General features: G+C 43.7%; 1 protein-coding gene across 1 annotated transcript; it reads right to left on the bottom strand.

Annotated features, from left to right (window-relative positions):
• Positions 1–2849: 2849 nt before the first annotated feature.
• LOC115382846 (lysozyme C-like) lies at positions 2850–4419 on the bottom strand. Its single transcript, XM_030084763.1, has 4 exons — positions 4293–4419; positions 3367–3522; positions 3007–3085; positions 2850–2916 (listed from the first exon to the last, which is right to left on the bottom strand). The coding sequence occupies exons 1-4, from the start codon at positions 4417–4419 to the stop codon at positions 2850–2852; spliced, it is 429 nt and encodes a 142-aa protein (XP_029940623.1).
• Positions 4420–10674: the final 6255 nt, after the last annotated feature.

Below are 10674 nucleotides of genomic sequence, written 5' to 3'. Positions count from 1 at the left end.
ACACACACACACACACTCACTCACAGTGAGGACTGTTAAACTCACCACCCTAAAACCTGCAGCGGTGAGAGAGAACATGACCTTCTCCGATCCTGATGGACTGTTGGAGCGAGAGCCTGAAGGCACCAGAGGCACCGGATCAGGTTCAGGTTCCTGAGAAGCAGAGAGGATCAGTCAGGCTCCGGTGAGGAACTCTGTTAATGTCACATTCACATTCACATTTACATTCAGGTGTAAAAGCACACAAAAACGTAGATGACCGCACTAACACCGGTCAGGCCTTGTTAACATTGTAGTTCAACATTGTAAACTCCCCTTAACCAGTTCACAGCGCCCCAATCTGCTGGATAATGATCACCATACACCACCAGCTGGCAGTGGAACCAACACACAACATCCAAACTCCAAGCTGTTTCTCTCTTGTACCTGGTTCAACTAGTGCCATTACAGTAATGTGTTGCTTGATTTGGAACATCATTTAAGTGTTTTTTATGAAATATTCAGAGGATGTTTCGTATTCACTGACCTGAAATGAGAGACAGAGTCAGATCTCACCAGAGACAAACATGAACCGAGTCTCCAACACTCCCCTCCTCACCGCCTGGCCGCAGCCTGACAACGTGGCGTCGTCGGCATACTGTGAGATGCTGCCAGACTGGAGGGACACACACTTCTACGTGAATGCTTGATATACAAAAGCAGAACAGGCACACACCACTGACCGACGATTTGCTGAAGCAGTTTTTCTGTAGGACGATAAGAAGAACACTGAAGCAGCAGAACAGATGTAAAAAAAAAACAATGGCTGCAACCTAAGCGACAGAAAGCAGAAGGAGCATAATTGGTAATTCTAATCAGGAAAAGTCAGAACAAAACCACAGCAGGTCTGATGACTTGAAGAATGAAGTTAAACACTCATTCCATTCAAGTAACAAGTATAAATCATTTAGAGTTCGGAGCTGTTTGGTGAGTCTGTCAAATGGAAATGAGTGTGATGAAAACAACAGTTGCTGGAATGTAGCTTGGCCTCCGCGTTTCAAACTGTCGTGCGCAGGTTTTCGCCTCCAGTGATCTGATTGGTCAGATGTTGGCAGGCTTTGCACTAATAATCACTGTCCAGGTTTGTGATCCAGAAGTCTGTTTGACTAAATTCAGCACCACCTGCCAAAACTCACTTCCAGGAGTAATTATCACTTTCAAGCTGAAGGTAAATTTGTCTCCAGTCTGATTTGCGGGTTCTGTGTGGACATGGATATGAGGGAGGAAGGCTGCGCTCGCCATCAGACTGGCAGGCTCGCTGGAGTGGATTGTTTTAGGTTTAAGATATCACAACAAGCTCGTCTGGGATCCTTCCTCCAACACAGGGAGAAACTCAGACATCCAAAAACAGACATAAAACGTTTTGTCTGTTTCCAGTTTTCCACATCTCAGGCACACCCTGAACGGTTGTTTCTATGAAGGTTCCTATAGTGTCCCCAGATTTAATGAGCCTCAAAGAGACAATATTTATCTAAAGCTGATGAGAATCGCTGTGAAGCATCTGTGTTAATTGTCAGAGTGAGGGAGCCCTCAAATACACAATGAGACGGTAAACACATGAATATTCATGAGGGATGCTTTAAGAAGAGGGTGAGGGGTCAAATATTCCATTAAATCAGTGCAAACATGCCTCTGTGTGTGTGTGTGTGTGTGTGTGTGTGTTGCCACAATTTGCTGTGGTTATTTGCAGATGTCACATCTGGTTGGTTCCATCAAAACAAATATCTGTACTTCACTTCACGAGAGAGCAAACCAGCAGCTTCGTTTCCTCTGCTGCTTTAATGTAATGTGACAAACCCATGGACACCATGTCGTCAAACCTGAAGATAATTCATGAAGACGCTGCTTCTGTTTATTTTTCTTTCAGCTATACCGTGTTTCCTTGGAATCTATTGTAAGACATTTATTTACAGAAAGAAATCAAGTTAATGAGAGAATAGTCAAACTTTCCATGCAGTTTACTTTTATTTCGTCATTTTATCTCAAGACAGGAGAAAAACCTCCTAAAGCTGACCTTCATGGTTTCCTTCCTTACACCCAGCGCATGGTTTAACTGAGCACAGATCACAAGCAAGGACACAGAGTCTCGGCCCCGGTGAGGTGCAGCCTGTCGAACAGGCCTGAGCTTCCTCTTTTAATTAAACAAACTCAATAACATTCTCTTATTTATCTTATTTACATGACAGCATTCAATTTATGTCTCCACACTCAGATAATTACGACGCCGCTCTCCGTATCGCACGTGGTTCCACTCCGATACACACACACACACACACACACACACACACACACACACACACACACACACACACACACACAGTCACAATAACACGCAACTGACTCCTGGAGAATAGCAGTAAAAAGCTTCTCCTGTTCGCAGCCTCCTGTCATGGCGCTCCCCTCATACTTTGGAAGGTCAAGAAACACACAAACCCGACATGTTTCTAACTCCCACATGAGCCACAGTGCAGAGGAAACACTCCCCAGACAGGGAGAAACCGTGGAGGTGGTCGCGGAGCTCAGAGGAACAACAACTGTCGGATTCTTCTGAGGAGGAAGTAACGGAAGCAAGAACAAAGCCAGCAAGCCTCATCTCCATCATGAATTATCTTTATTTATTGATAATGAAAAAAAACTGTGTAAAATGTCAATTCACAATTTATTAAAGAGAATTAACTCTACACTCCATTTCAAATGCACTTCATAGGCTGCAGTACATCGGTGTGTTTAGCAACAGTCAGATCAAATGTAGAAGCAGTATAAAAAAGTTGTGGAGCTGCAGCAGAGCATGCTGGGACTCCAGGAGCTGATCAAAGACGACATCCACGCACATAGGAGCTCAGGTCCCGGCCCGCACAGCGGTTTCTCCAGGCCACCCTGAAACACGACCGAGTCGTTTTATTCCTCCAACATGTGAAGGTGAAAGCAGTGAGTCCATCACAGTCTCATCACATGTGCAGGTCTTACCAGGCTCTGATGCCATTAGGATCGCTCACCACACGCTTGGCACAGTTGATCGCCGCGGTAACGTCGTCAGTCAGAAGCTCTGTCATGAATACAAACAATAAAACTGTGAAAATAAAACTGTTTCCCTGTAAAAGAGGCCAATTCTTTATGACAACAGTTCCCAACATGACACCCAGGAACCACTGTGGAAGGACACCAGAGATGGAGGGTTTAGGATGGGAGCTTAGCGGGCTCTGAGGATATCAGAAATAGTTCAATCTGTCTTACTGCCAGTTGGATGAGAGGACTGAGGTAACATGGGAACAATAAAACAACAGGTGAACTTAGTGAGAGTGGTAGATGTAGAGATTCTTCACTGACGGTCGCAGCTGATGTTGCAGCCGTTGTGTGAAAATGAGCCGTCCCTGCACCAGAAGCGGCTGTTGATCTGGAAGATGCCGTAGTCTTTGGAGCCGTTGCTGTTGCTGTTGGTGGCTTTGGTGTTGAAGTGGGACTCCCACTGAGTCAGGCACACCCCTGCAGAATGAAAGTGTCATAAGTGGTTTGCTAAGTTTACTGCTATAAAATCCTCCTGAAGATTAAAGTGAGCTCGAGTTGCACTGAGATTTGGGTGAAGTCCAGCTGGTTGAGAGAACTCTTTAACATCCTTGATAGAACAAGCTCAGAAATTGATTTTTATCTCTGTGCTGTATCCTGCTGATCCTGGCCTCTGTTTATAAAACTTTACAAATCTTTCCCTTTGACAATGAAAATAACTGCTTCCAGCTCTGTGGACACAGAGAAATATACCAAACACGTGATAATATACGTAGCTGATCTCCGACTCTCTGGTCTTTTAAAAAATGCCTCCACCACGATACAGATGCACATCTGATCATTTCTTCAAATTGTTTTTTTTTTTTTTTTTTTTTTTTCATTTCTTCAAATTGTAACAGCAGAAAAAGTGTTTACACTCAGTTCTGAGTCCTGGATGGGAGCAGAAACTGTATGAATGAGTTTATTTCCCAAAAGTCTTTTTCCTGCTCTTGTATGTTGGTGTGGAGGTCAATGGTCAACTCCTGGATAAAGAGCCTTAAAATGTCCAGGTGAAATTATACACAATAAACACAAACCTATAAACTAATACAAAAATGACGAAGAACAGACAAAGGAGGTTCATCGTAAAGAAATTTCAGATTCAGTTTGTAATGCCTCACTTCCAGTAATTACAGTAATGAAACCTACAAAAGCTTCTCAGATGTCATGAAACCCACATGTGATGTGTATTTAGAGTTACTTGTACTCACAGTCAGCCAGGCTGATGCCTCGGAATCCGTCCATCCCATGTCTCTTCAACACTCGGGCCCATTCGCAGCGCTCAAACACTTTGGCACTGCTCACAGCCACCAGCAGCAGAAACACCAGACTCTTCATGAGCATCTTTGCGGAGATTTCTTCAAAGAAATTAGGGGAAAAAGATGTGTTGAGCAGTGTAAAGCTGCAGGACGAATGTCTCTCACTCAGCTCTGCCTCCTTTTATAGCCCAGGCACTGCCCTTTGGTAATATTTGAAAAAGAAGGCGTATCATTCACAACTACCAACTCCCCCTGGGATGGCCATAGCACACCCATGGCACCACAGATTCAGACTCTGATTATTGGAATTAGTTGTACAGTTAATCAATAAATACATATACAGTATAAAACATATATTTATTTACTTTATTTCCTAAAAACCCATGTGGTCTGAATTAGTCAATAGGTGCAGTATGTGCAGTAGACTTGCTACTTCCTGGTACTGAAAGCACATTTAGCTTCTTGCTAAAATGTCCATGTATTGGAAACAAGAGTGTACAGGAGGGGGATATAACACCAGCTCTGCCATCGCTCTCAATCACAACAACCGACGTATCGCTTCATTGTGACAGTTAATGGTAAGTGCAAGATTATTGTTTATTTGGCGGTGGAGATCCAAATTGTGACTCCCTCTGTTTAGCTCGATGTGATGTTTATTAATATGTCATCAGAACCACTGAACCAAAGATTCATCTTTTAGTGGAGGTTTTCGCAACTGGCAGCATGAGTTTGTGGTCTGAGTGTATCAGGTCGAAATGAAGCTACTCCTCGGAGAGGTGGGGAGCCAAGAATTTTCATTTGAACCGACATGGTACCGATTCCTGGAACCTGGAAATCGGTACCGGTACTCAACGGTACCAGTTTTAAGTACTTTTATGTGTATCTGTGTAGTAATAAATGTTAATTTGTTGTTGGCTGCAGACGACAAGTCGCTAATGAACGCTAGCGTGCTAACGGTGCCAAACGCAGGAATTGTAGCCGTAGATCTGAGGCTGTGCTCTCCTCAGCCTTGACAAAAAGCTTGTGCTTGGTGCTTCTGAAATCAGAGATATTCCCGCCACAGCGAGTGTAATCTGCATCGTATTTTTAAAAGTGGAGGCCTACTTTTGAGCGCTTTCTAGTCACGCTGGCTTTGTTGACATGCTAGCTACTTGTGCAATGTTGCATTCAGATCCGGCAGGAAAAATTTCTCTCTCTTCCATTGCTTCACAGTCACAAGGATGTCTTTAGGTACTGAAACATGGTACTGTTTGATTTTAAATGAATTGACGGAATTCAGCTGGGGTGCACCGAATTCGGTACCCACTCCCTAGAATTTGCACACCTTTCCTTGGTTCGGCTTGATAGCACATGACACTTCTGAGAGCAGCCCAAATGCTTGGACGTCATGCATTTACAGCAGCTGCTGATTTGGGGGCCGAATCGAACACTGACCAGACATGCAGAAGAAGAAATCCGGCTCATTTGATTGGTGGGGACTGATAGTCTTCTGAATATCTATCAGTGAGCGTCTACACTTCATCAGCGCTCCACGTATGACCACGAGACAATTTCTAACTCTTTCTTTGCGCATCTCCTTCTTCTGTACTACACCTATGAACATATTCTGCTCCATGTCACATCCTCTCACTGCAACTGTTGCAAACTCTGCTAAGACACTGGACAATCTGCTCTGAGGCCGGCTTTTTCAGTGGGATCAGAAACATTTGATCAGGGGAACATTCACGCATGCACAAATGATGAGGATCTGATTTGTGAAATTTGTGAAAGTACTCTTAATAAACCTCTTCCTGAGGACCTCAGGGGTCTGGATGTTTCATATTGTATCAGTAAATATGAGTTGTATTCAGGGCCGAGAACATTTAAAACTTTATCGACTAGAAGTCAAATTTTTCAGGTCTGACTCCATAATTCCAACCAGACTTCTGCTTGATTTGATGTCCTCAGTGACACAGAGTCAAGACAAGCACTGACCTTTAATCTTTCTTCTTTGGCACTGAAAACAATTACCTTAAGTTAAGTTGTAAAAGGTTCTGACTCATTTATTTTATCTCTGTACTTCCTTCTGTCCTTCTGAATAATAAATGTAAAAAAATATTCAAGGAAACTTCAGACCTGCAATGAGAGAATGATATCTTGTGAGAAACATCCTGCAATGCAGCAGCAGTACAATAAAGACTTTTTCTTTAAAAGGCCGCTTCCTTGTTCTCTTGGCTGAGAAATCTTTGGAGATGCTCGGAAAGTCCAGTTTTCAGTGTGATCTCAACTTCTGGAAACACCGACTGTCGTCTCAGCCATCTCACAAGATTCAGCAGTGATTATGCTGAGGTGTTCTTCTGAATAAATTCTCTGATTTGCCCAATTTCATCCACTAAAATCTTCCTCTTATCAATGATTTCCAACCTTTTTCCTGAGGGACCCCCCTCCACACTACGCCCACCACCCCTCTTTGGGTAGACACTTCATCTCAGGGTGTCTGGTGGTCTGATGCAGCTTTAGCTGCAATTAAAAAATTTGGCTTGCCAGTTTTTCACCACAAAAGATGAATTAAGCTATAATTTTATTCATTTCTTCCATCAAGCAATATTATATAGGCTATATCTAAAATAATGTTTTCTTTAAAACTTTCAAAATTTACTTGGTGGTTTCGCAGCTGATTTGGAGCTTTTTGTGGGACAGTTTTGGACTACAGGCCTTATGTTTGACACCCCTGCCTTAAAATCAAACCGGGTCCCTGGTTGGTAGTCAGTGCTCTAGATTATCTGGTTATTTACTCTGGAGATCAGCTGCTCCTGGACGGATATCTTGTCGCAGAAGGATGCAAAGTTGTTGAAAAAGTTCAGTGGTGTATCCATTGACAGTGTATATAATAGACAGAGCAAGCAGCTCCAAGAAAAAGAAGCCTACCCAGTAGTGTCAAAAACTTGCAATATCACAGTGTCCACCAGGGGCTGGCAACAAAATGGCTGTGACTTCATTGACTCCAAGTCAAAACGAAGCATCAATAAAACTGGATCGGCTGAGTTTCCACAGCTCAGGCTTGAGGGGTCGCAGAGAAAAACCCAGGTGGGGGGAAGCTCCGCCGATGGCCATGCCTGGCTGCCGGGGTGAGCACACCGCTAGCGGCCGGGGAAAAAACACGGTGAGCAGCTGGGGAAAAAGCACCACTAGTGGGGGGAGAACAGGCGAGCGGGCATTCAGAAAGCACCGCTAATGGGTGCATGGGAGCGGCCTCTGAGAAAGCACTGTGAGCGGCTGGGGAGCAAGCACTGCTGGTGGAGGAAAATACCGCTATCGGGGAGAAAACACGGCTACCAGGGAGAAAACACTGCGAACGGCCAGGGAGAAAATACCACTACCGGGTACACTACCAATACCCCCCTCACCCCCCACCCCGCCAGCACTATACACACTACGTGTAGGGGCCCTATGCGCAGTGCGGCGTGATGACAGAAGGAGCTGCGGCGCTGGATCCAGTAGCAGTAAAAATTGAGAATCGAGATGTGTCACTGCTCAGTGTCATTCAGTATGTTATTTGTTATTTGATCGAGACTGAAAACCACCAATGGGACTGTTTTGTGTTGAAGGATATGACCTAATTTAGAGTTGCTGGGAGACATGACCTTGAGAGTTGTTGTAAGATAAGAATGATCCACCATGTCCGCTGATAGTATAACTGATAACAGTCAACCCATGACTGAAAACAACTGATAGCAATTATAATAGCTGATGGGAAATCTAACTACAAGAGCAGGAAACACACAGTTTTTCTGGAAAGGCAATACACACACAGGCATTTCACAAAACACTTCCTATAAGGACGGTTATAAATTGACGTGGATTGTAACTTATCCTGTAGCAAACAAAGACCAACCACTTATTCCAGACTGCACTTTGCCCAGTGCACGATATCAACAATCAGAAGCCAGAACGGATGTTATCCTGCGTGAGCTCCGGGCTGTACCATTTAAAATAGCAGGCAGCTCTTATGAATGGGTATGGGACACAAGTTCACCCTGTGTCTGGCCACCTTTGATCAGAGTATCTAGTAGGGGTGTCAATGTCTACATGTGTAAACACATACATGGATAATAAATCATAACCGTTTACGAAAATCAATAACACGTCATTTGTCGCCTCCTCCTCCTCCTCGTTCTTTTTTCACCAATATATTTAAGCTGCTATGGAAACATCCCAACATGTTGTTCGGTGAGACGCTGCTGCTATAGCATCAGTGCTAACGCTAGCTCGTGAGCTCGCTACTGCTAGCGGTTCACAGGCTAGCATGAGGGATCTTATGTACAACAAATCAAAGCAATGTGACAAAACACTTAGTGAACATATCATCAACTTAACAGCTGAGATTATGGCCCTTATGTCTGATAACTACTAGAATGGTTTTGATTTAATGGGATTATGATGTACTGTATTTCAATGGAGACAGAGCCCTCTAGTGGGTATAAAGCACAACTGCAACAGAAAAAGATCACGAATCTCTGACGTCCAATGCAAAACAGTCAGATCTAGGTGAATCAACTTGAAAATGCTCAAGCAGCACTATTTACACAGCATTTGAAAACCACAGTAAAGTTGAACATTATGTGGCGTTTCGACGAGTGGTGGAGGCAGCGAAGAAGGATGTCTGCTCTTTATTCTGGACGGTGCTTTTGCCGATCACTGGATTAGTCGGGCCGGCTCAGAGTCTTCCACTGTGCGGCGATCCACGCTGCTCTCTCCGGGCGTCGTCGCTCTTCTGGAGTTTGCCGTGGCTCCATCCCACTTCTGACACCAATGTGGCGTTTCGACCAGCGGTGGAGGCAGCGAGGAAGGATGTCTGCTCTTTAGTTTCACAAAACAGGAGCTTTATTGTGACAACAACTAAGCCCACTGCGCCGTGTCACCCCAAAAGCAACCCCCCTGAGACACGGCGCAACAGGAAATGAACACCAAAATAAAGGAAAACATGGCAGCATCACAGTAACAATAAATCCACACAGAACGCAAAAAAACGGAACGCAAATAAACCCCATAAAACACATAAAACAGCCCGAAATGGCCCAAACAGACCTGCCACCCATACTGCCTAGCGGCAGCAGGCACAGTCAATAAGGGCAGCGGCCCCTAGTGGCCCCACGGCCGCTGCAGTTATTTTATTTAGTCAGTTGTAGAAATTGAAACAGGTTCAATCAATGACGTATAGAATTACTAGACCGCTCGCTGCTCGGCGGACAGCAGCGGCGCCATGGCAAATCGGCGCTGACTTCCGGTAGGGGCAAGAAGCAGTGGGGCGCTATGTAATCCAGTGTAAATACACACACTTCAAGGCTTGCTGGTCATCACTGATGGGACAATATGTGTTATGTTATGGCTTTTACTGTTAGCAGACAGTAAAATCTCTGTCCTCGGCACGCTGTCATGGCATGTCATGGTTGTTTAGGTCTCACAGACAAGAAAAAACAAAGCATGTTTTTAGTTGACAGATGCTGACTTTCAGTCTCAATAACTCTTACACAAAACGTCAGTAAATTACAAAGGGCGCCTCCATCCCATCGTTGTGAGGTGGACTACATGCTACAAGCTCATTTTTATTAAAAGAATCTGTCTAACAAGCATGAGAAACAATATTAATTTCTACAAGCAGCCGGTCCTGCTGTGGGGTTAAGGGACCGACTACAATTTACAAGACGCTGCAACAGTGAAGATAAACACCAAAAAAAAAAAAAAAAAAAAAAAAACTAACACAAAAAAAAGTAAACGTAATACCACCAGTGGGATTCACTGCAGTGTCACCATAATCACCACAACCTTCATTTGTCTCCTATCAAATTTATTGGATATGGCGTTTGTCTTCACTGTTCCAGCGTCCTGTAAATTCTAGATGGTCCCTTAACTGCTGATCGAAATCAATGTTTCTGCCAAAAAAGAAATAATGCCAAATAAGAAAGTGTTTTAAACAATTTTTCTCCAATTCAAATTATTCAGTTGGACTTTCACAGCTGCTCAGACCCACATACCTTGGAATGGTTGCTTTTTTCCTCCCACAAAAATGGTGATAAAAAGTTTCTGGGGGAGCAATTGTTGCAGTCAGAACATGCACAGTATTTATGTAATATATTTATGTAATAATGCTTTAATGCTCAATAAAGAACTGAACTGAACTGAATACCTTAACATACAGAGAGGTTTCTCAGAGTAAAATGTAAGAGATAAAGTAGTGTAATAAAAAATCAAGTCAATTTAAGCAGTGGGGTCCACTGAATACAATGGGCACTCATTTCTAGAATAATTACAACAGATTGAGTGAAACAGCCAAAGGAAGACAACAAATGGAAAA

Source organism: Salarias fasciatus, assembly GCF_902148845.1.
Source record: "Salarias fasciatus chromosome 7 unlocalized genomic scaffold, fSalaFa1.1 super_scaffold_4, whole genome shotgun sequence".
Classification (NCBI taxonomy): domain Eukaryota; kingdom Metazoa; phylum Chordata; class Actinopteri; order Blenniiformes; family Blenniidae; genus Salarias; species Salarias fasciatus.
This window is presented reverse-complemented; position numbering and strand designations above follow the sequence as displayed.

Bases quoted from the DNA above. Each gene is read 5' to 3' on its own strand.
- LOC115382846 (XM_030084763.1), bottom strand. From the start codon at position 4,419: ATGAAGAGTCTGGTGTTTCTGCTGCTGGTGGCTGTGAGCAGTGCCAAA. The intron at 3,086-3,366 runs GTCAGTGAAGAA...TATTCATGACAG, and splicing joins CTGCAACATCAGCTGCGACC to AGCTTCTGACTGACGACGTT. The intron at 2,917-3,006 runs GTAAGACCTGCA...GTCGTGTTTCAG, and splicing joins CCTAATGGCATCAGAGCCTG to GGTGGCCTGGAGAAACCGCT.